Below are 26,482 nucleotides of genomic sequence, written 5' to 3'. Positions count from 1 at the left end.
AAGAAGCTGTAAGCAGCGGCATGCTCTGCGCTAGAATCAACAGTGTGAGAAGACCGCTGAGCAGGTCACAAGAAGGACACAAATAAGTTAATGAAGGGAATTGGTTATTTAATAATTCATCATCACATACAGCTTTACTGATACTAAATACTAAAATTGATTCTAGGGAACTATTATTGCTATTACAGCTTTTAATTTGATTACATCTTTAATCTTTGGATACAGAGACCCCGCGAGCTTCTTCTGTCTAAGTCTCCGTCACCCTTGTTGTCTAAGATTTTAGGCGGTCAGATGACAAGGTAAAATTATTTGACATGCAAAGCTTTTCCAGTTTCCTTTGTAGTTTTGATACACAATGTAGACTTTGATCTCAAGCACAAAGATGAAGAAGAGCCAGAGGATTATGGTGTAAACTCATCTGGCAGTCTGCACCTCAATGCCCACCCACTACGCCACATACTGCAACAAGATCATCAAGAAGATTCCTCCCACCAAGTTAAATTATTGTTTAACATGCATGCAAGGAGCAAAGTCACATGCTTAATGCTCTGCTGTCACACAACACATACTCTAGTAGTTTACAACTCCAGTCATCAAGTGCTGCTGCCTTGTATCTCTGCTCTAACACATCTGAATCGAAAGGCTTAATTACCTCCATAGCATGTCAGCAGGTTTTGCAAAAGCCTGATTTAGGTGTGTTGGAGCAGGGATGGATCCAGAAGTTGCACTGGACAGTGGCACTTGGGGACTGGAGTTGCAGACCCTTAACATACACAGTAATGGGTTTCACAGTGATTTGCTAAGCCCACGGTTTCATATGTGAATCGATTCTGAGACTGCACACAATCTAAATACTCCACTCCCACAGTGCGACATGATGTTGGCATCATCATGCTACAGGGACATTTTTAACCAGATGAAAGAGAAGCCACTCAGTTATTGGGAAGGCTGACAATGGCAATATTGGACCATCCTAGAAGAAAACGTGGGTTTGCTGTGAACCTGAAAGTTTCTGCAGAACAGCAACTCTAAAAATTAAAAAGCATATGGTTTAGAGTAAAGTAATGCGTTAAAGTTAAAAATTTAATCCAACAATGAACCTTTGGGAAGATTTGGAAATGACTGCTCACAGACACGCAATTCAATCTGAGCTTGAGCAATTTCCTAAAGAAAGGGCAAAACTTTAGGAGAAACATACTTTTTAAAGGCACTGTATCATCTTTCAATCTATTCTGTCAGACTCAAATGTTGCCTTGACATCAAGTCCCAACCCATGCATTCTTTATTTGGTCTTATCTCAGATGTTCTTATCTTGCATTTATTTTTTTTGCTCATTTGCTCTCTCCACACCTGTACCTCCCTGTCTTACCCCTCATCTGTGGTCTCTGGCCCCATCTCAGTGTCCTGATTCACTGCTCTGTTGGTGGATCAATAGAAAGGCTCTCTGTCAGGAGGAGCCGCTGCCTCCCCCTTCACCTCTCCCCACCAGTCACAGCCTTCTGGGAAGCTGGATTTCTACATCCCGTCCCCCTGAAGAGGATTTCCTCTGTCCAATGGCTCACTCTAAATCTCTGCACCTTCCGAGTCAAAAGAGAGAGAGAAAAAAATGCATGTTGAGGTAACGAGCTTCTTAAAGAGTGAGGAAAGCACCACTTCAACTGGGAACTAAAAAATGAGATTGCCGGAGAAAATAGGATATCAGCGCTAAGCATAATGTGACAAAAAAGAAGAGGAGGAAATGGGGTGAGAGAGGGAGAAGTTGTGCATTCAGCTAACCCCCGCCTCAGCCCGCCTCTCTCCACCCCCTGGAAAAGTCTCTCCCTCTCTCTCTCTACCTCTTTTCTCTCCGTCTCTCTGCAGCTGTGCTCTGCTGAGCGTCACCCCCACACAGCAAGTGCCTTTACTTCAGCCGAAGAGGGAGAAAGAAGAGGAAGGTGGCTGCGAGCTCCAGAGCAAAAGAAACCTCAGGAGTGCGTCTGCACGCGGCAGAGGAGTGCTTCTCTCTACACTTCATACAGAGGGGCTAAGAAGCGCACAGAGACCGGAAAGTGGCGGCTGCGTTGGAGTAACGCTGTGCCGGTGGTGCCGACTGGGGACAGGGGAATCCACTGACACTGTTGATCCTGGTGGCTGTGGCAAAAAGCTTCCAGAAGGAGACAGAGAAGTGGAAAAGCAGACAGGAGCTCGCCAAGGGGGCAGCATTTTACTTCGGAAAACGAAGCGTGGCGACAGCAGAAACGCACAAAGAGAGATACTCTCACAAACACTAGAGTGGAAAAAGGACAGCGAGACACTCACTGCATTTAAAAATCTATTACAACCCTTCAGTTTCTTCTGACTTAACCAAGAAATGTCTGGTGTTGTTGCCCGTGGATGATGGATATTAACTTCTGGAGAGAAATTTGTCTTCTAAAATAAGATTTTTTTTTCTAAACTTTACTACTTTTTATTTTTTGGAGTTGGGCCTGTAAACCGTCTGAGCACATCACAGATTTCTTCTTAGTTACAGGAATGGAGAGTTGTCTTGGGGACCGTTGAGATGCCTCCTCCTGATTCAGAGTAGAAAGTGGATTATGACGGCAGTATTTTGCGATTTCTTCTTTGCACCATAAAGAAAAAAAATCCATCTACGTCTGCTGGATTTATGTCTGAGAGAAGGAGAAGATCTCAGGCATTTTCTCTTCTCCTGTGGATTACCTATGCGTTTTCTCTCATGGATGATTGCTTGCTGCCAGTTATTAAGAAAAAGTATGAAAAGGGACAAGTGAGTATTGGGCTAGATTTTCTTCCCTCTAAATCTTAAGCTCGAGTCCAAATAATGGATGGCTCTAGTGAAAGCACAATGATGCAGCTTTTGTCTAAGCTAATAACACAAATTGAAACCCACTGATTGAACAGTTATGTTTAACAAATGATGATTAAGGTGTAAAAGGTATGCACATCTTGACATCTATTAATTCATGTGACAAGTTGTCCTGGATGTTTACACACCATTTGCCAATGAGCATCATTTACTAAATGAGGGGTGCTGTCTACCCGGCAGGTGGCTTGGGCACCAACAGAGATTGATTGAAGTGATCTCTGGGAATCCAATTAATGTATCCTGGATTCTTTCCAAGACAGAAGCAATGGAGGGGAAAACCACCATCTAGTTTAAACTGAGAAACCTCTACACTCCCCAGTCAGCAACTCTCCTCCTCCTCCTTTCCCACCACCTTCAACCCAGGCAAGGATGGTACCCCCACCCCCCACCAACAAGCCCCACGTTTGCCTTTCCACCATTCTTATCATGAGCAGCATGGCACTAATTGATGCCTACCTGGTGGAGCAGAACCACGGACCCCGCAAGATTGGCATCTGCATCATGGTGATGGTGGGGGACATCTGTTTTTTGATCGTGCTCCGATACGTGGCAGTGTGGGTGGGCGCTGAGGTGCGGACTGCCAAACGAGGCTATGCCATGATCCTCTGGTTCCTCTATATCTTTGTGCTCGAGATCAAAGTCTACTTTGTGTATCAGAACTACAAAGCAGACAGGAAGAGCTTGGACGCTCTCGCGAGGAAAGCCTTGACGTTGCTGCTGTCCATTTGCATTCCAGTGCTGTTCATTGTGCTGGTGGCCATCGACCACATGGAGTACGTCAAGGCTTTCAAGAAACGGGAGGAGATTCGCAATCGCCTCTTCTGGGTAGTGGTGGACTTGCTTGACATACTGGACATCCAAGCTAACCTGTGGGAGCCTCAGAAGAAAGGGCTTCCTCTGTGGGCAGAAGGCCTCATGTTCTTCTACTGCTACATCCTGCTCCTTGTGCTGCCCTGTGTGTCTTTGAGCGAAATCAGCATGCAGGGCATAAACATTGTCCCCCACAAGATGCTACTGTACCCCATCCTCAGCCTGGTGACCATCAACATCATCACGCTCTTCATCCGTGGAGGGAATATGTTTCTGTACAGGGACGCAAGAGTATCTGGGATCCTAATCGGAAAGAACATACTGGCCATCATCCTAAAGACCTGCAGCTTTGTGCAGTACAGAAGACAGTTGCAGAACGCTCCTCCTGCCTTTGGAGTGGAGCTGCAAAAAAACTCAGTTGCACAAGCTCGTCCTGCGCCCACTCCACCTCAAGTGGTCATGCAGGACCAGACGCCTCTACCCGAAGTGACAACCTGTGAACACACATGACATAATGTAGGGGGTGAACCCTACGAAATGTCAATATGAGTAAATGGGACTCTCAGGATGCTGGCAGGGAGCAGTGTTCCACACCTTTTAGGTCGTGTGAACACTCATGTGAACACACGGGAGATTATGATCCCTGATGCTTAATGGCACACAGGACACTGCAGACACTTAGTGCAGACAGAGCAGTGCTGTCACAGCGGCATTACCGATGACTCAAAGCATTTCCCATGGTGAATTTAATTACCTGTGTATTTTTTCTATATATACAAAGAAAAAAAATCTACAGCAAAAAAATAGAGTATATTTTTGAATTGTGTGTTGCATTCCAATCGAAAACCTAAGGGTCTGTGTGCTGTGGCGTGTATTTCTGTTTCTCAGTTGTTTCTTAGTAGTCGAGGGCTTTACCTTGTCAAAGAGAGACGAGACCAAATGAGAAAATCAAAGTAATGAGGGTAAAAAAACTGCGGTGAAAGCCCCGTCTCTTAAAAGAAGTGCGTTTTTATATGTGGCTCTTTGATCATATACTGTGTAAAAGATAAAGGCTTTCCTGCTTTCTCACTGGCTGTAAGAGGGTTTTGTCATAAAATAATTTTAAAGTTATTGGTCCGATGAGTATATTTATTTTTTTAAGAAATAATTTAGTAAATGCCAACTTTGTGACGAGTGTTGGGAGAAAATAAATGAATCAGTTCTATCCAGGTGAGAAGCTTACATCCATCCATGACAGACTTCAATTTAAATGATAGGCTTTCAATTATACATTTGAATTTGTTCTTTTTCCAGTGTGAGATGATTGAACAATTAACAAACGCAAAAAAATAAAACTGGTTGCACAAATTTAAGTTTAGCATAAATATGTTCTAATTTACAGAGTCTATATTATACATAATAACTGACACTTGTCCCCTGCTAATATTTGGACAGATTTCCATTAGCAAACTGTATACCAAACAGAGACAGGTTTTTGCCACCAACACACTTACGGAAAAACGTTTGACTCTGCTTTGGGATTAATTGATAATGTTAATTTTAACTGGTTTGTTTCTCAGTGTGGATAACTCTTACAAACATGGTTAAGAGTGTTAAAAAAAGGCTGAGGTCTGGGTTTTGTGAAGCACCTTTCAGAAACAATCTTTTTATGTGTGTATGATCCTATTGGAATGCACTGTCTGACCAAAGCAAGGACTGAAATACCGATGTAATGCTACTTGACACACTGTTGGCTGGCAATTGCAAACTAGCCAATCCAGGAGTACCATTAAGGAAGAGCCAAATAAGGAAGACTGTAGAGAATAACTTCTCAATAGTGTTAAGATGCATATTAAGGACTTTTGGTGTCTGATCTATTAAGATAGGCAGCTATAAGCATTTTTTGAGAGGGCCTGAAGTATTCGTGGGTTTTAAGTATTCACATGTGACTATGCTCCTTAACCCCGATACAGTGAACTACTGGTATGTATTATTATTTTTAAGAGTTTGTGCTTCTTTATTCACACTTTGTGAAAAACAAGGTGCATCAAGTTAGTCACATTGACATGCAACTTCCTGTTAGCAGTGTTAATCTCCTTCAAAATAAACCTTGTGCCAAAACAGCATTTATGACCATAACTGTTAACACAGCGTGCAGAGAGTGAGGCTTTGCATATTCAGGTCACTTCTGTGCCACTTGTTGTTCAGACTGGCGTCTCAACAACAAAAATCTGTCTCATCAAAACATTTTAATTAATCAACACCTAACCAATTGAGATGAATTGATTTGGTTGGATATCCAGACAAATTAAAGCAAGACGTCTGTTGATCATTTCAAAAAGTCTGTGGTCAAGGTGCAACTTTCCAATGGACATTTAAACATTAGCAGGGTATATGAATATATTTGAGCCTGAATGGTGAAGTTTAACATATGAAAAAAACAAAGCAGATGTACATTTACACTTTCAAAAGTATGTTTTGTTTAATTATTTCACTCTGAAAAAGAATTGCAATGCGTAAAGTTTTCTTTCACAAATATAAATTGTTTTTGAGTTTCATCATATTTTGCAGGGTTATTTCTGATGATGGAAACATTTAGGTTCAACTCTGTATGCTATGAACTGTTTGATCAATGCAAATAATCACCATATTGCTATTTCTTTGAGATTAAATGCATTGCCAAGAAACAGCGCTGCAGGAGGGTAAATGAATCCTAAATAAGAAAGCCTGTTTAATATCCACCTCAGGCATACGACTATCTGAGCTTGTGCTTAGTGGCAACAGCGGTTGTAAGCACTGTCATTCTGTTCCTCACACAAAAGGACAAAATAGATACTTTGGTGCAGTGATGTGAATCCACAAAAACAGCCAAGCACACGTCTTGTCTTGATATGACAAATCTTGCTCTTTCACAAGCTCTTTTCCCACCCACACCACCAGTTGAGTCAGAGCTGAAGTTTTTGACTGTTTGTTTGCCTTCTCTGAATACATTTCCCTCAGAGGGAATTGTTATTACTCTCCCGCAAAACTGCACACAAAAGAAGCAGAGTTCTGGTCATCGACAGTTCTATTTTCCCCGGATGGTTCAGATGAGGACTTGGATTAATTTCGCTCACCTGTGGCTGTGTGTGCGTAATTTAAAGCACAGTGTTTGCTAAAACCCCGAGAGTGCAGGAGATGATCTAACATTTCCATCTGTGCAAGGCTCAGCTACGGGAAGGTGGCAACATTAAGTGGCACAAAGCAGGATTTCACATTAAGACTGCTGTAGTCAGCACTACTTGTCGGTGTTGTTGGCTTGTAAAGATACAACATCAGCAATTTAGACACTATAATGCACTATTGGATAATATCGTTTATACAGAACTGTTGCAATGAAAGGAAAATATCCTTCTTTTAAAATAATGGTATATTAAAACAATGCGATATGTTCTGCTGAATGTATCAACTCTGCGCATTTAAAAAGTGTAAGGACTTAAAAACGTAATGTTTTTAGTGTTTTTACAAGTGACAGAAACACAAATGTAACTGAAATTAATGTAAACATGAAATAGTTTTCCTGAAGTCCATCTGTACAAATTTCACAGAAAAAAAGATTTAAGATGAAGAGATGCATTTAAAAAACTAACTGCTAAAGCTCAACTTTATGGAGCAGAAACTGATGTGTTTAGTAGATTATTTCATATTCATAACATGAGGAAATCTTGCACTAATTAAGAAAATTTATTGCATGGAGGTCCAAAGAGCAGCCCAGGAATCAATTACAATTACAGCATGTTTTACTCATCTGCACATGCAGTTGATTCAGACAGACACATAAAAACAATGCTGGGGTGACATTTTTATTGACAGATTCAAATCTGCCTACGACTGAAAATGTTAAAATATTTCTCTTTTATTAACCATATTTTTCTGCTTCAATCTCAAAGTAGAATCATAAAGATCGTGTGGCATTTACTCAAAAGCAAACTTGCCAGTTATAAAAATTGGGTAAATACATAAAGCTTTCTCAGTGACTCATATACTGTCCTTGTTGGCAGAAACAAAACTTGGAAACTACATTTATTTTACTGAAAGATCTTTCCAGATCTACAATAACGTTTCTAACAAAAATCACACAGCTTTGATTGTTTAATAAAATATTACACTAGTTTATCATGATTGCTTTGATATTTGATTTTTTTAAATATAATCTAATATTTTTGTTGCCTGCGAGTCCTTTTTCCCCTCCTCCATATTTTTGTCTGGGCATCTCTTTGATAGAAAAACATATTTTACATTTTAACTAAAGCTTGAAAGAGTTGCTCTTATTAAACAGCCTGGAGGTGCAATTTGGAGGGATGCGCACTTTTCTCCAGCTGTGAGCCATTTTCCAGAGGAAGCCCAGGATATACCCATAGGTTCTCATATAGACACACATTTGTTAGTGACAAAATCTGTTCATGTCATTCTCTTGTTGAGATTTTTGAAGTTGGAGAACTGCCATTATTAACGGTCCTGCTTAAATCTACATAATGCCCTTAAGTACTGGGTTCATCGTGCATCTGCAAATACTTCTACAAGCAGGAATCATCCATGTTGTGGCAAACTTTAGATGTCATACTGAGGGCTTAGTCTGGTGTGATGGTGACACATAAGCCTCATCAATAGATTAGCAGTAGATGCATATAAATCCTGAAAACAGAAAAACGAATGCCCCTCTTGTATTTATAGGTAGCTTCAGAAAAGATAGAGATGCTTTGGATAACTCACCGAGGAATAAAAAGACTGAATTTTGATTGGTTCAGGGAAAAACGAGCGGAGAAAAGCAGGGTTGTCAAAACTGATGATTGAATTGAGAACTGACAGAGCTGGAAAGTAGAACTGAAAGAAATAGAGTTGCTGGAATAACTCAGTTTGATCAAACGGCAAAACAAACGAACTGAGAGTAAAATAGTTCACATTGACGTCGTTTAGAAAAGCACAATATAAAAATGTAAGACTGCAATGTTTGGATCCTGCTGCATGAAAAATAGATTTTTTGGGGAGGTTTTGGAATTTTATTCCCAAAATAAGATTTCCATTTTTTCCATCTATCTATTTGTGTAATTTTGCTTGTGACATGGGGTGGGAATAGTACAAACTAGATACATTTTAAAAACTCATATTAGACTTGCACCGATTTTAATTTCCAGTTAGCTTTAAATTTATAGTCTAGCAAGACTGGTCATACTTCTCAGTAAATAAATATTTACTGAGAATATTTAACATTCTCAGTAAATTCTGCTGAGAATATTAACTTAACTGAGAATAACTTCTGCTGAATATTTAATATTTAACACATTTTTCCTCAAGTAAAAAGTAGCTTTCCAAGAAATTACTGTAGAATAAAAAAAATCTATTTAATAAAAAGACTACTGAAGCACTGAGTAAGTGATCATAAAATCTGATTAAATATTTTAAAATGACAACAGACAAAATATAAAGTTACCAAAATATAAATTTAAACTAAGGGACACAGTAAACCTGTAGAGGGAGGATCTCTTATTATACGAGATCAAAACTTTGTATTTTTTGCTTAAATGTAAAATGTAGTACTTATGAAATACAATACTGAATTTTACTCCAAATACACTAATGTAGCAGTAAAACATGGTTGTGGGAGCATCATACTATGGGTTTACTTTTTTTTAATTAAATTTTTTACAGGTCATAGCTTATAGAGTTTAATACAGAGCAAGCCTGGATGGAAATCTGTGAGAGGCTGCCAAAGACATGAGACTTTGAGGTTCATCTTCAATCGAGTAGTTTAGATAATGGCCTAGTTAAAGTTGTTCAATTAAGAATCTGAGGAAAAACTTGAAAATTCCTGTCCCACATGCCCCATTAAAAGTGTTTCTACAAAGAGGGCAGATTACATATCAGTTAAAAAGAAACAAAACTATGCATTGTTTCCTTTCACCCTTATGTAATGATTTATGTTGGTCTGTTGCATTATCTCAGTAAAATGAATGACAGTGAATAAAAATGAGATAAAACATGGGAAAGTTCAAAATGAAATGAATAATTTAGCAAGGCATAGCTCATCTTTGCCAGGTAACCTTTCCCTTAATATAGTATTTTTTCCATTAAAATTCATTTCAACAGGACAAAAATAAATGTTTCAAATAACTTTAGTAGCTCAAACTTTTCTGTGCTTTCTTACAATGACTTCCCAACAGGTTCTTGAGTCATCTCTTCCCCTCTCAAATGTAATAATTGGAAAGGCTGCCTATCCACACCTACGATATAAACACTGACAAAGCTGCCTGGGACAAGACAGCAAGACAAACAGTGTCTGTAAATTCACAGCTTGACCTTCGGCAGTCTTAAATGGCAACAGAGTCGAGTAACAAATGTATTTTTCAGGGAAGGCATGTTAGAAGGTGACGAGAACAAACCGGCAGAGAAAATGAATCCTCATCAAGTATTGATTCTCCTGTCTGGAGGAAAACTGATAAGATTTGAAACAACCATCTTCTGCAAAAGAAAATACCATATTTTTTTGACGGAGCAGCAGGAGGTCTTTGATGCTGCTGAGATGTGTGTGCCTAAAGCTCATCTCGAGTATGGAGTATCCTACAACCCAGCTTGAGTTGGGACTCTGCATGTCACTTCACAAAGTTTTAGATTCATCATCCTTAAACTGAGATGCCCCTGTGCAGGAGTGAAGCAAATAAAAATGATGTTTCTTGGCATAGTTCATCTAATTCACTCTAAATTTGTTTGCATGCATAGACTCCAAACACACAGCAGCTCCGAGCAACATCCTTTTACAGTTTGCTGAAAAGAGGCAATTATCTGTTCTACAGTCAAAATGCTTCTGCAATTAATCTTTATCTTGGCGCTCTTAATCACCAAATTACAGCCTGGATAATTATGAAACAGCTTCCCCACACATCCAGCCATGCATGTTTTCATTTCATGCCCCTGCGACACGGGAGGTTTCGCTATCGCGCATATGCACAGTTTGTGAGGATTACCGACGGCTATGAAGTATGACCCTGACTGGAGATCAAGCCTGAGACTCGCAGCTACAATATGATCCTGCCTATAATCAGGTCAGCAGCTCTTAGTCGACACAACGGGAAACCATGGACACCAGAAACGAGAGGCGCCTGCTCAGAGTGGTGTTAAGTGTTGTATAAAAATATGAATTATGAAGAGTTGTGTAAATATTCAAGCAACCCAGCAGTTCAACGAGATTTATCATTTAAATCCAAGCAATTCTGCAAGTTTTCTCTCAGGTCCTGTTGACCTATAAAAGATTCAGAAGGTTTATAAGTCGCTGTGATGCTTACAGGGCATTTTCTCAGGAACCTATTCATATGTAAACCGTCGAAAAATCTGAAATAATATTCTCTCAGTCTAATATCTGTGGAGGAAATAAAATGTATGTAAATATGGAGCTGTGAAAAAAAGGATTTTCCTCCGCACAGATTTCTTCTGCTTTTTGTCACATGTAAATGAAACGCAGTTTAATATGAGATATAAGCTTAGTCAATATAAAATGTGGTTTTATAATACACTTTTCATTTTAATGAAAGAACCTATCCAAATAAACTTGACAATATGTAAAAATATTATTGCCCTTCTTGATAAATCATGTATTAATTGCGATAATACGCATTTTCAGTTACATCAAGCACACTAAGGTGGTATTTCCTCAAAAAATCACCAAAGAACAAATACTTCTGACAATTTGAAGTAGGCTAAAAAACTTAAATAAAAAAAAAACTAAAGAAATTTAAGCAACAATTTTTTTATCAATCTGGAAAGGATTGCAAAGCAATTTCTAAAGCTTTAGATCTCCAGGAAACTATGAGCTACTGGCTATTAATGGCAAAAAAAAGTACAATTTCTACCAAAATTACTCCATAAACAAATAAACCGATTGACAAGTTCACAAAATGATCCAGAAATGCATTTAAGCACAGCATTTGGGATGCAAAAACCATGTCAGAAAAAAAAACAAGCAAAAAAAAAACCATTTTGCCAGTCAAATGTGGCGGTATTAATGTGATGGTCAGAGACAGCTTCTCATTGTTGCTGTAAATCTCCCAGGAGAACATGAGGCCATGCATGTTTCGACCTGAAGCTCACTTGATTTGTGCAGCAGGACGATGTCCTGAAGCGCAATGGGAAGACCATTCTGAAAGTCTTAGAAAAGACAAACAAAATGAAGGTTTTGAATTGGCCTAGTCAATGTCCGGTCTGATTGAAAGTAGGAGTGTAAACAACTGACATTGTCAAACAAAATGAAGGTTTTGAATTGGCCTAGTCAATGTCCGGTCTGATTGAAAGTAGGAGTGTAAACAACTGACATTGTGGATTAATTAAAATAGTCCTGCAAAGCTTAATTCATCCACAGTGATGTAAAGTTAATGCTACCAAAGTTTTTCCAACCTGTTATTTGGTTTAGGGAGTTTTTTTTTTTTTTCATAAATGACCAGGTTGGATAAAAACGCTTTTTTCTCTTCATGAATGAACTCTCTACTTTAAATTATTTTTATTTCTTCAGGTTATTATTAATTTTTTTTCATTGATCTGAAATATTTTAGTGACAAAAAAAAGCAAACCATTTCACTGCCCTATCCATTTTATACTAGAAATACATTTAAACTTCAACTTAAAGGAGAACATGTGGCATATAAAAATACTAGAGATGCTTTATTTCCTTCCTCTAAATGGACTCCTTCACCTTGCGACAGGAAGCATATTGTAATTTCTGCCCCTTTCACTTGGTCAACTTCTCTCTGTCACTCATTCTGAAAGACTGTCCGCTCTGAAACAGCGCTGAGCCTCAGGATGAGAGGTGCAACAAAAAAAACCTCACCGCAGGTAGTAATGAAAGAGACGGTGAGGGAGGACAGTTTGAAAAGAATGCTTCACCTTGGCCATTTAATCTTGCTTTGACTTTTGCCGTCTGGCTACAATAAAGCCCACAGCAAATGGATTTCATCCCAAAATGCCCTGGGATTTTCTGTGGATGTGGCTCAAGAATCAGGAGTTGTTGAAGGAACAAGGTAGCTCTGGTGTTTTTCAGCTTAATGAGGCAAATCACAGATAATATCTTCCCCACAGCAAGCAGCTAAAATGATGGTCGCTACAGCCAGATAAATGCAGTTGGGAGCTCCAGGGAATTCAGCTTGACTTAAATGCCACCCCCCAAAAAAGATATTTTTAATTTATTGATGTAAAGGGCCCCATTTTAAGAACTGTTGTCTTGACTGTTTAATCCAATGTGAAGCCATTGTGACTTCATGCAACATACCAAAACAAAGTATTGCCTAAATATGAAGTGGAGGGAAAATAATATGTGGTTGCAAACATTTTTTACAATTAAAAATAAAGTTCAGTTGTGGACTCATCCGACCAGAACACCTTCCGTCATTTTTAACGTGTCCCTTCCGGGTGGGTGGAGAATTAAAAGCTGTGAATACACACCACAGTTCTGTGTTTTGTTTGGAAATAAATGTGTGAAGCAATTTGTTATTTTTCACTTTGCATGTCATTCTTTATTTTGTCACTTTTTAATTCTTAGTTATCGTTTATGAAAGACAGTCTAGAAACCTGCCTATATTAGTATGCTATAAGCACCATAATACAGACAAGGGACTGCTGTTTCACTCAGTTTGTCAATGTAATTTTGTCTGTCCCCATCAACTAAACTTAAATAAATCTAGAGCTATCTCTTTAGTTATGCTGCTTTAGGCTTAGGCTGCTGGAGGAGAAACTGACCTCTTTTCTTCGCGCTGCTACTTTTCCTCTCCAATTTGCTGTTATTTCAACTGTTAACTTTGTTTTCTTTCAGTTTTCTCTCTCCACAGAAGCTACATCTGGTCTGGTGTTCTGTTTAGCTACAATACTTTCCTGAATGAGGGAATCAGCTGAGATAATGCTGCAAATCACTTAACAGCCTCCCTCTCCTACCATTAATAAGTTTTTACTTTTCTTTAACACAGAAGAACAAATGTAGGAGTGTTTTCTTTTTCTTCCGTTTGTATCTGCTTTGTCTTAAACTCTCAGTGAGTTGTTTACACTGAGCCAGGTTCTGGTTCTGCTGGAGGTTTCTTCATGTTAAGGGGGAGTTTTTCCTCTCCACTGTCATGCATGTACAGTATGTGGGATAGCTGTAGTCAACAACTTGTCTACAGTCAATAAATCCTTTTCTAGGTGGAGTGAACGTTGCCAGTCATTGACTTGATGAAATCTGTCAGATTTCTCTAGATAAGAACTTTTTGAAGGATAATGACATGTTTTGATCAAGTGCTACATAAATAAACTGAATTGACTAAAATATAATAGACGTTGTGGCGGTAACATGAAGTGGAAATGTTGATGGGGTATAAATGCGTTTGCATCATTGTTTTCTCGCTTTTTACATACTTCATTCATCAATATATTGTGCTTTTCCTTGACAGATACATATTTTAAAGGGTTGGTTTTGAAACCTGCTTCTGTTATAACAGATGAATATTGATTGCATAATTTTCATCATCCCTCCTCAGAGGAGAATTACTGTACATTGAGTAATGCCTTACAATGGCGACCAGACAGTAAAATCAATTACACCATCATGAAAAAGGTATTTATCAGCATCCAAAATAACTATTTGGAAAGGAGCTTACTCCACGTCAAACATCTGAGCCACTGCTGCAGCCGAGAAGGAAGAACAAACACTGAAAGTGAGTTTATTAATCATTGAATAACTCCTGCTGTCATCTGAAACTATAATCTTACACTATTCCCCAAAGCACATTTACTTTGAATAGACGTTTTCAGTGGGACGATATTCCAAGTGAAAAAGCAAATTGTGTTTGACAAAACCATCAAGTGCAAAATTATTTGGATCTGTGATCTTCATAGTTTGTAAAACTGATGGGACAGCTGTTTTTCTGTAAACCATTACAATGTTGGACCTTACAGCTTTTATCTGTTTGAATCATTCATTCATCATATCCAACAGATTTTCTGCATAATTAGTCTAGGGATGGAAATAGATACTAAAGTTACATTTTGGGTCTAGTGCATTATTTTTGTATTCAATTCTGAATAACTTAAGTTGAATTTATTTAAAAATGAACTATTGGGGCTACCAATAACTGTGCCATAGGTGATTTTGTTGAAATTTAGTTGTGAAAAATGTTGCTTTGGAGATGCAAATATATTGCCATTATGTTTGTAATGGCAGGAATATGACGGAAAATGGAGGCACCTACCCGTTGTGACATTTAAAGTCAATGTAGAAGGAATTTGCAATAGTTATTAGTCGCTCCACACATCTGTGGTTCCAACAAACTACTGTGAAAAATACATGAGCATATCTCAAAAAATACTGAGCCATTTTTTTTACCGCAAGCTGGATTCACCACTTCTGATGAGTCACGCTTTAAAAAATATTTTTATATTCAATACTTCTTTTAATATACTTTTTTTCCAAGGTCATGAACATCACTCAGTACATTCCTATTACTGTAGACAGCAGAAAGAAAAATAGCATGATGACACCCAAATACCAACCTTGAGGAATCCAAGCAGTTGTACACAATCATAAGTTACAATGCAAATGTAAAAATTCATTTTCATCCTTTGTACATAAATATAAAAAAATATTTTCGCCGATCTGTAAATAAAAACAAAAGAAATCAAAAGGTCTCAAAAGTCAAAGCTACAAGCATTAGTAAGGCAGGAGTCAAAAGAAAAAATCCATGAAAAGAAAAGTATTTCCAACTGTGGATGGCTCCACAGTTTGAACTTTGAACTTCAAACTATGGAGCCATCAGTATTTTATTAGCTTATTATTTAAACTAATAAACTAAAGTTAATGTAAAGATTGTTACCAAAACTGAAGCTTTGACAAAGTCTGAGCAATTTTAACAGCAGCAAGGTCACCCCTCTTGTCTAGAAGAATGAAAAATACAGCATGGACATTTTTGTTGACTTGTGTATAGAAATTCAGAAGGTAAATCAAATTTCTAAATGCAATCAATGTAAAAAGGCTTCAATAAAAGAGACCAAAAATTGCTATTATTTTTAAAGCATTTTTTGATACCCATTTAAAATTAAGTAGAATCAAATTTACAGTAGAATTTAGTCTATTGGTTGAATTATATAGTCATATTCATATTTTTACAAATATCATAGGATGTCCTAAAAGGGATAAAGATTACCATGAATAAATAGAGTTACAGACAATATCTATAGTGATAAAACTCAAACATAGGAATGTGAGCAAACAATCAAATTTCAGGACCATCTGAAGCATTTTAATCACTGTGCAGCTGAAGTCCAAGATGCCATCATATACATAGAAACACGCCGTCATTTAGACTATTCTCTTCACTGGAGAAGGAATGGATGTGAGGAAGGAGAATAAATAAGTCTGGACTGAAGAAAAAACGGTGAAGCCTTCTACAGGAATGAACAAAACAACCTGTAGTTCTTGAGAAGTGTTTCACATTAGTCTTTCTAAAGTTAATTCTGATCTGTGAATCAGTCAGGCATAAAAACTGAATCAGTGTTCTGTCTACTAATAAAGAACCATTTTTGCTTTTAAACATCAGTTTCTACCAGTTTTGCAAATGTAGAGACTAAGGTTTTTGTTCATACTTCACCTCCAGGTCAGGAACTGCAAATATATGAAATAAAGCATATGTGTGGTAAAATGGCCCAGTCTAGTTCTTAAAACCTGTTTAGTCATTCACTGTTGCTCTGGCTGCATGTTTTGGGTCATTGACTTGCTGCGCAGTGAGGTCAATTTGCCACAATCAGAACATGATCAGAACAAGTGTTTACATGCATGCCATTTGGATGATCAAATCTGCATAAACTCATCATTTCACAACATAGACGAGGATACAAAAGTTCTGCTAATTGAGTTTCGTTTTCCTGAGAAACAATGGGATGATGACTGGATGTGTGTCACTTTTGGAGTGAACGCAGAAATCACCATGTCATAAAGGAACAGAGTCAGCTAGAGGGGCTATCACATGATGGCAAATTCACAGAGGCGCTATGATGAGCGATTGTCCTTCCACTGAAACATCTAAGTGAGTGTGGCTTCTCAGCTCTGAGTCAGCTGAAATTAAAGCTTCGAGACTGAGCATGACTTTTTTTTCCTACCATAACTTCACACTTTGAGGCTCTAAAATTTGTGTTTAAGGTTATTTTCAAGTAAATTAATAAAAAACTAAAATATTTTGTTGACTTCGTCTCGTCAGTAAGGATTGATGAGTCACTGCTTTACATGGCTTGCAGCAAATTGCAAACATTCCTACTTTCAGCAACAGCTTTCTTTATGCAACCCTTACTCCTATCGGCATTTTCCCACCTGAGTTATTGATCTCAGCAGCTCCTCCGCAGTTACCCCTCCCACAAAAAGAAGAAATAGAAATGGTGCAAACAAAAATATTAAAATTAAATACTAAAAAGTTTGTGGTTATAATGTGAAAACGTTCAGTGGGGTTCCTCAGTAGAGAGAGTGATTTTCACAGAGATTATTTAATGCAAAACCTTTACACATAAATGATTATGACTGTTAAGTGGTAATACTGAAAACTTGCCATTTACAGAGTACCTCGTAATGAGGCTGCAGCTGTGATTATCCAGATGTCTAACATGGAACTGCCTGCAAACGATGCCCGATGGAGATTTTCACAGTCATAAAGTGGATTTAATTTTTAATGAGTTTTGGCCTTTTGAACCAAACTGGTCCCCAAAATATGCTTTGTACAAAAAGCTATTTGTCTCAAACAGCTGAAGCCAACTGGAGACCAGTAGAAATAGTCCACCATTCAAGAGACTATAAAATTTTTCCTGATAATCAGTGAAAACCAAATCAGAACTAAAAAGGTCAGTGAATATTGGAATTTCACTGTGGCCTTAATTTCCATTGAACTTTGTGAACTATGAAAAGACCTGTTCTCATTTTAAAACTGTGGAGCCATTTAACTTTTTTTATGCAACATATAAGAAAAGAAGAAATGTGCTGTGTATAAATAGGGAAGAGATTTAGAAAGAGCAGGGTGGCTTGGTTCTGCGAATATTAAAGAAATCTGAACCCAACTCACAGTGCGCCAAATTTTATATTACGATTATCGCTCCTTCTAAAAGGTCGAGTAACTCATTCATATGACAGGCTGCTGATTTTTAACAGCCAAACAAATAGGTCAGTGGTTCTTTAAAAGCCTTTTTATTCTTTTCCATCCTCCTATGAAAAAACCCCCCAAACAAAAACACCATTGCTGGAATAGGTGACTAAAGTATCGGCAAGTAAAGGTCCTTTTTTAAATCCTGAAGTAAAAACTGAGCAATTTTCCCACCATTCAAACTGAAAATTTTCTATGGGATTGAGTGCAAGTCTTGGTGATGACCAAAGTCACTTTGTTCCTACAACAACGGCAGGCTCATTTATTCATCATAAATGGATAATGACACAGTGTTATTAGGTTTAGCCAGTATTTTTACAAAGTTTTCATCTTATTTCTTACTAAAATATGTTAATCTCTTGGATAGAGAACACATTTAATTTTATAACACCATGATGGCTGCTTGTATGTGCAAATAATTGGGGCCTGCACCTTAATTTCCATCTAGATTGTTAAGGTCCACATGATTTCTTTTATTTTTTTTCACAAAGTTACAGGAAAAGTGTTTGAGGTGTTTTATGTTTTATAATGATGTGCCTCCGGTTAGCTCAAACGGTGTGACTCAACCTAATGGATGCTTTCACAGTTATGACATTGTTGTAGGATTTTTCACACAACTAAATATTTTTGGTCCTAATTGACCTAAAACACAAAACAGACTGAATGATTCTAAGGGAACAGAATTTTTTATTCATTTATTTTTTGTGGCAAAGCATTTGTAAAGTAAAACGTTCATGAATCTGACCTGAAATATCTGAATCTTTTCATTTGGATAGAGAAACATTCCTCAAGACTAAATGCTGCTGTTGAATTTGGCCATCTGGAAAATAATGCGTAGAATAATCAAGTGTCCCCCACAAAATACCTCAGCATTTGAATGAAGCCCCATAAACATCTCAATTTAAGCTCTTAACAGGGGTTGCATGACCTTTCATTATCCCAGATGTGTGTGTTTTCAAATTTAGCAAACTCTTACATTAAGCAGACTGATCTGACCTTTCTGGAAAAGAAAAAAAAAACATGAGTCACTTTTTTGTCAAATTGAGCAACTTTTAAGAGGAAAGGTGTGCAATGCATACAATATTATGCATGAAAGATGACTGTAAAAGGCCAAAGAAGGAAAACCTGTCTGTAAATTGAACTTTTATAACTTTGATAACATCCACTTATTTCTAAAAGGCCAAACCCATCTGCTGAAAGTTTCAACATGTCACAGGAATTAAAGTTTCCCGTTATGTCTCTTCTTGCAACTTTATTTTAAAACACAACAATGATAAGCATATTTTGAGATAAAAGTGCCTCACCAAAAAACAGTTTGTGATTGCAGATCCCAGTGCTAAAAACAGTGGAGCCAAACAACCCATCTCTTTTTGGCTTCACAAAGTAAGAGTGTGGTGTATTTGTCCAGTTTGCACACACTGGTGACTTGGAAGAACAAGAAGAAACAGCAGAAATTATTATTGAAGTTTGTCCTACTTTTTCAGATGAGGGATGAGGTTATAAATCTAGTCTGCAAAACACTGATAAATATGGAATTAAGCAAAACTCAAAAGATAACCCCCATACTATCTGAATTTTTATTTACATTAGCCTAATAAACATGAAAAAAAGTGGTTGGAGTCATCTACTGGATGGTTTAAGTAGAGATTACTACTTTGAACAGGTACTAGATGCAGATTTGTGATTTTAGTTCGATAAATTAAGTACACTTTGGGATTACTTTGACAGCAAAATGGAATTTGATGTGAATTTACCACAGTAGAGTTTAAATTGCCAATAATTGTTAAATACCAAATGACTATATGTGAGAATGACTCCTCCATTTGAATATTTTTAAAGCAGAAAACACCACCACCCTGTACAAATTTGCTCAGAGATCAGTCAAAGTTACAAGCTTAAGTGTATTTAAAACACTTCTGTGCACTTTAAGATGTTTTCCTAGGTATCAGGCACAACTCCAGGAAAGAAAAAAAGGCTTCTCTCTCTATGGGGGCAGATTAACAGCTCAACAATAAAAGAAAAAATAAAAGCTTGAGCCTGAAAAAGAAGATCCACAGAAGGGTAAGGCACAAGAGGAAGGACATCAAAGTGCACCACTGACAGATTTCTGGGGCAGAGAAGAGAGAGATGCATGGGGAAGACCAGATCCAAAGAGCAATGGGTGCCGTTTATTACGCGGCTGAAGGGGGTGGGGCAAGACCTTGGCACACATTATTGGTTCTCAGTATGTAGGAAAGAAAATGCTTGCTGTCACCAGAGCAGATGTTATTACTTATATAAACAGAAAAGGCCATTAGGAAGCACACAGGGTGCTGCTGGCATGCTGAGGAATCCAGAAAATCTCCTTGCCTCTTCATCTGGTGAGGCAGTGGCCGTCAAAGAAAAGCAGGTTGGTAATTATTAATCAAGTTTTTAAAAATCCACCACAAATAGTACTGCAGGAGAGCAGAATAATGAATAGCTGTGATGTCCGTAGACCACGACGAACCACCGGCCATCAGAGATCCCCTGGGATCCCAAATAAAAGAGTGACTCAGCAGCACGCTCACAGAAATACTAATCAGAAACCTTCTGTATTATAAATCAAGCAGAACTGATAAAAAAAAGAAAGTCGTTATGCTGATGAGAGGAAAAACCCATGAACACTCATGGCAGACGGATATAAGAATGAGGCATTTTTAAACATAAACTACCTTTTTTTTAATCCCCTTAAGACAATTGACATTTTTCTCATCTCTGCAGGAAAAGAGAAAATGAAGCCCCTTATTGTGGCTGTGCTTAATGTGAACAAAGTGGCCCAAAATAATGCAGCTGTGCACAGCAGAAAACACAATGTCAGAGATAAATACAAATTCATAAAGTGGCCTGTTGGAAGTTTGGCACAAAATCACAGAAATACACATGCTGTGCCTTAGTTAAGAGTAGAAGAGAAACACCGCGCCGTTTCAGATTTTACCTGCAGCAGAAAATAATAGGATTTTATGTGGATTGGGATTATTTTGTTAATGAAGTGCTGCTTTTTTCTCAGACAATTTTGACCACAGCCGTTATACCAGGTGTCCTGTTTGTGCTCTATGCCTTGCGGTATGGTGGGGGGAAAAAAGCATTTGCTTCTTGACCGTTGTGCTTCTGGTAAGTTTCTATCATACTCAATTACTTCATAGGAAAGAAATCTGATTGAGTCTGAAATCAATCTAAATTGAGTAAATCCAATGTAGATTGATCCAATTTAGATTGAAAGTAATGCTTAAGGGAAATAAATCTTTCCAAAATGTAATTTCTCCTTTGTTAAAACAAAAATTAAACATTGATTAATCACATTTAGAAGTCAAATTTCAACTAAATTACTGCCAGACATTTTGAGCCAACAAAGCGTTTAAGTAGAACCCATCTGACAACATGAAGTAGGCTAAAATATTGTTAAAAACAATACTTAACCCCTGCTAAACAAATTCAAGATCAAGAAACCAAATAACTGGTGTAGAAATCAATTTTTCAAGGCTTTATAATAATTGTTTCATAATAAAGTCAACAGAGAAAAAAAAGCTTTTTTATTTTTTCTTCCACAATATTGAACTTAACAGTCAGTGAAGGTTGAAGAGGCTAAAGTTTCCATCATTCTACAGTTTCCACCTCGATGTCCTTCTCCAGAGAAATCTTTCATCCATATTTTATTTAAAAAGTTAAGGTAAATCTAGAGAAAGGTCTGCATACTAATACTTTCCCTTTCATGCTGCCCTGACTGAAAATTTCAGTGAGGATTAGAACTTCATGACATTTTTCCGATAACTAAATAAATGTGGAAACTATAAGTTCTTTCAGTCTGGGGTTTAGCTAAATGGTAAGAAATCTGTAGTCAATCAGTTTGAGATAAAAACCACATACTTACAAAAAGTAACAAAGCCAACTAAACATGCTGAAAACTTCAATTGAAGCTTTGCCTCAAATTCTTTTGACTTCTTTAAAATTGTAACCTAAAACAGGTGTTTTTTGAGCTGAGCATATCCGTTTCTGGAATTAGTTTTTTTTTTCTGCTTCACAATAATCTAACAGTGACTCAGCTCTGCAGAGGCCTGCTAACAAGCTTTTTTGGTCCAGGTGTACAAGAGAAGAAATGCATCTAAAAGTTGCAAGTTGGTAACTCTCGGGGACTTGAGCACCCAGGTCTAGACGGATTATAAAAAAAAAAAAAAATGGAGACACGTTTTTGATGTATTCAAGCTGATGAAAAAATGAAGACCTCACTAACTTTCATCAATAAACTGTTTTTTTTGTTTGTTTGTTTTTTTTAGGAAAAAGAAATCCCTTAAGTTGACTTGAGAGATGGGATCTAAAAATCATGATGATGATGGAGATAGTTTAGGGATTACAAGAAATCCAGAGGTAGAAAAAAAAACTTAAGGACTTTTTGAGAGATTTGGTTGATTTTATTTGAAAGCTCTACACTTTTAACACTTCAAACTTGCATTTGACTCCATCAGTGCAAAAAATGCAATCACTCTAATTTACCTACAAATGACATTTAAAATAAAAAAAGGACTTTAAATAATACAATTCTGGCAGCATCCTCATAGATGTAATTTTTGATCAGGTGCATCTATGCATGAACACCATTATTTCCGTCTCTACGTAACTGAATATTAGTGAGACATGCAGTGATTGTAAAACAGTAAATGGAGGTAGCCATCTCAGTCCTGGCTTCTTTTATACCTTTTATTAGTGATTTTTTGTTTGTGAAATTTCTATTTTCTTATTAACCTGTACAGCCCTTTGGTAGCCTTTGGTTTTTAAAGTAATTCATAAATGAATGAATGAATGAATGAATACCTCAGAGTGGAAAATTGTACTATTTCCACACACCTCCAGACAGCCAAAGTGGCTTATTGCCTGTTGAGGCATATTCAACAGATACCAATGATCATATTGGAAGCCCTTTTTCATAATATAGGTGTTACTATGTAAATGATCATGGTTTTTCTTGCCAAAACTAATTTTGGATAAAAAACAAAATGTGCCACCACCTCTTTCAAAATCCCTTTTGACAAAAAAAAAAATAAATAAATAAATACTCAGGTTGTTATTTTAGGAAGGTGGTCATGTGCTATAGTAACACACTATGAATCAAAAATATTTACTTGGTTTATATGTTGTTTGATAACCAGAAAACTAAGTAATTGAAAATAAAGGCAGTAAGGGGGTAAAATCGACAAAACAGAGAACTTACCGGATCAACGGAAAACAGGAAGGAAAGCAAACTGCTGAAACAACTGGAAGAAAAAACAAAACAGGACAATATGACAAAAGAATGACATCGTAAACAATGCTGTGGAGGCTGTAATGTGAAGCAGGTGGAGGTAATTACTGGATAAGGAACAGCTAAGGGACAGTAAGTAGTAGGTCTTTAAACATCCCTAATTGAATAATTTAAAAGACTTCAAAATGTCTCTGGGGAAGAGGAACAACAAAACAGTCACCATGTTGGTAGCCGTTTTTGGCCTTCCTGTTTCTTTGTTTTGCTCAGTTTTTTAATGTTTGTTTGTTAGTGCTAAATATCAGTTGTATTTCTTTTGTTGTGAGGTTTGTTATACATGTTGACGCCTTCTTGCTAATGTCTCTCCTGAAAAATATGTTTTAATCTCCAATAGTTTTCAATAAATAAATGGGAAACCCATGAAAAAGAATTAAACTGTTGCCTAAACAGAGAAAAACAGATCTGGAAATTAAAAGAACTCGAGTAATCAAAATAAAGCTGAAGTAACACAGAAATCAAAAGCAGTGACAACAAAAAAATCTTTTATATTATAACAATGGAGCCATCTCTGACAATATGCTGGATAAAACATGATAGTCCCTGAAGACTTGCATTAAATTTTTATACAATTCTCTAATATTCTCCAACTCCAGAACAGGATTCTTTGCCCTCTCCAAAAAGAAACAGTGTTGGCTGCACAAAAACAAAATGACTGCGCTGACAGAAATGTTCCAGCGATTAAAAAAAAGAGATGCATAGTATTTATAACTCATAGGCCCAACAGGTTTACTTAAAAAAATATATATCAATTTTCTCGCTTGTCAATCATTATCCTTCATGTAAACATTGGGAGGAAATGCAAAGCCGAATAAAAACAGCAAAGCATATTGCTGCCGATTTAAATCTCACACTGGAGCAGCTTATTTCTGCAGAGTAAGCCACCCTTTGAGATTTCTCAAGGACTGCACAATAGTCCTGAACCAGCTACTCCTTTAAAAAAAAAAAAAGAAAAAAAGATCCCTCTGCCATGAGGACACATAATCAGTCTTTAATAATCCCTCTGAAGTAATCCCATAAAAATGTATCCGTGTGTATGCAAGAGCAGTGACTTCTGCTGCCTGATCACCATGCCGATTTATTTTTACATATAAAAAGCCAAATGTGAACAGAGAAAACATTTGTTAAGGATATTAAAAAGTTCAGAAGAGAATGAGTCTCTTGACCTTTATTTTATAAGCAGGTTCTCCCTGAAAACCAGTGGAAATATTTTAAAACTAGCTGCTAAATGGCAGATTGCCAACAACTGGTGAGCTGTGAGAAAGAGCAAAGTTTTTATGTTAAAGTAACAAGAACAAAACTAGATTGAAATTCTTTATACAAATAAAAACAGGAGTAATGAAGAATGATGCATTCAGAAATGTTAAAAGTATAACTAGATGTTAACAGAGTTACTAGAATTAATAATAAAAATTATTTCATAAACATCAGTCTTCATTGTGGGCCAATTTAAAACACAGCTTAAAAAGAAAGACTGAAATAATGTATGAAATTATAACTACCATCCATCCTGCTTCCAACTTTTGCATTTCTAGTTTGTAAATTGGGTGAAAATTGAAAATTATTAAAAATTTAAGTCAGGAAAAAGTCTGGAAAGTTGGCATAAAAACTGTGTTCCAACACTGAATAGAGAACATAACAGAAAAACAAAAAAGAAAAGAAAAACGTACCTAACTGAGAAGCGAAGTGACAGGAGGAACCGGGAAAACTAATCAGGGGAAATGCGGTACAGCTGTGGCAAAGAAAGCAAAGAGGGAAGAGAGGGAACTAATGCTGAGTTCACGTTCCCTCGGAAGTCATAACTCTGCGCTGGTTTTGACGTTTGAAGTAACAGCATTCTATTTAAAAAGTAGTTCGCATTTCAACATGGCGACGCCCATAGACATTGTTTGCAGTACTTCTTACAAACAACATTTTAAGCTCACTCTCTGTAAGCAGTTGGAGGCTCAACATGTAAAATTGATTTTAGATGTAGCCTACTTTGTGTTTTGTAAAATAAATATGTTTACACCACATCTTACTCCTGTTGATGCGAGGAGCGACCATATTGAAACGTAAAGTATGCTTTGCAAGTCGTAACTGGGGATAGTCAGAGTTGATCCGTTTCCCAGTGGAAAATCTGTTTTTAGGAAGGCGTCCCGATTCCGAGCACAACTGGAGCGCAGCGTAAGGTCCAAAACATACATCAGACTTTTCACAATCTGATCTGATTTTTTATTGACACCCAGGCTCCAACTCAATGCACCACCAAACTCATAAGAGCAAATATTCATGACAGAATATGTACTGGGAATCCTGCCAGTGCAAACACAAACTGCAGTTGCTGCTTGAAGAGTTTCGCTTTTTCACAGTTTTTCTTTTCTCTTCGTTTGTCTGAGGTCCTACCATGAAAAAGTACACAACTTTTTTTTTTTGCAAATAAAATATCTTAGTTTGTATTTTCCCTCAAAGCAGATGTGTTTTATTTTGCTATCATGTCGTACTTCCTGTCTCACTCATGACATTTCCATAGTTCCTATCAAAATAGACCTGGGATGTATTTTGACCGGACAATTGGAAAAGCAGTTCCAGGGAATCGCTAGCAGTCGGTGAGGCTCCATTGACTTTAATTATTTCTAATTGCTGCATAAATCACGGATCCGGTGTGTTTTGGGCCTAATTTACACAGGAGTGAAAAAGGATGTAAAAGATTCTGAATCAAAGTACAGAACCTGATGATGATCTGAAGGAAATAACTGCAAATACACAAGAAATCTAGCAACGAAAAACAATAAACACAGAGAAATTAAATGATATTCACACAAACAAAGACCATGAGTGTGACAAATTGTTGTGAGTGTTGCAATGCTTTAAAACCTCTTCATGTTTTGACTAAAATTGAGCAACACTGTATTGACTTTGCAATATTGCACTTTATTGGATATTTCTATATTTTCCAGTCATGCCTTATCTGGAAGATTTAAATTGTAATGTGAAAGTAAAAAAAAATAAAATTCTCATCTAACTCAAGTTGACCAACTTGAGAATTCAGCATTGTCTGGTTCACAGCATTATCGGGTCTTTGTATTCTGTAGATAAATATATATACAGAGTATGTGCTCTGAAGAAAAGCAAACTTGGCAAGAATGAACTTTTGATTTCTCGATTTCGAGCCAAGTAAATGCATCATGTTAAAGTTGGTAGGAGATAAAGATGCAGAGGTTGGATTTTCTCTACTTCACACTGGAGTGACCTACTTTTCCACTGCAGCTATAGAAAGTGTCTTTCTAACTTTGTTCGTTCCTCCAGAAACCTAAACATATGTGAAGAGTTTATGTCTGCATATATACGTATATACTTTTCAAGGCATAATGA

The 26,482-nt window shown here is 37.2% G+C and overlaps 1 protein-coding gene and 1 long non-coding RNA gene across 2 annotated transcripts in view; one reads left to right on the top strand and one right to left on the bottom strand.

The window, feature by feature from the left end:
• LOC103477280 (uncharacterized) overlaps positions 1-25,974 on the bottom strand; it is a 101,631-nt gene extending 75,657 nt beyond the window's left edge. Inside the window, exons 1-2 of the long non-coding RNA XR_014091180.1 lie at positions 24,799-25,974; positions 23,045-23,087 (exon numbers count right to left, since the gene is read on the bottom strand). This is a non-coding gene — a long non-coding RNA (uncharacterized LOC103477280). The remainder of the gene's footprint in view (positions 1-23,044; positions 23,088-24,798) is intronic.
• On the top strand, positions 1,565-13,851 carry LOC103477245 (transmembrane protein 121). Its single transcript, XM_081616397.1, has one exon. It carries the CDS (start codon positions 3,233-3,235, stop codon positions 4,181-4,183), a length of 951 nt encoding a protein of 316 aa, XP_081472523.1. The 5' UTR covers positions 1,565-3,232; the 3' UTR covers positions 4,184-13,851.
• Positions 25,975-26,482: the final 508 nt, after the last annotated feature.

Source organism: Poecilia reticulata, chromosome 15, assembly GCF_904066995.2.
Source record: "Poecilia reticulata chromosome 15, P_reticulata-male-v2, whole genome shotgun sequence".
Lineage (NCBI taxonomy): Eukaryota > Metazoa > Chordata > Actinopteri > Cyprinodontiformes > Poeciliidae > Poecilia > Poecilia reticulata.
This window is presented reverse-complemented; position numbering and strand designations above follow the sequence as displayed.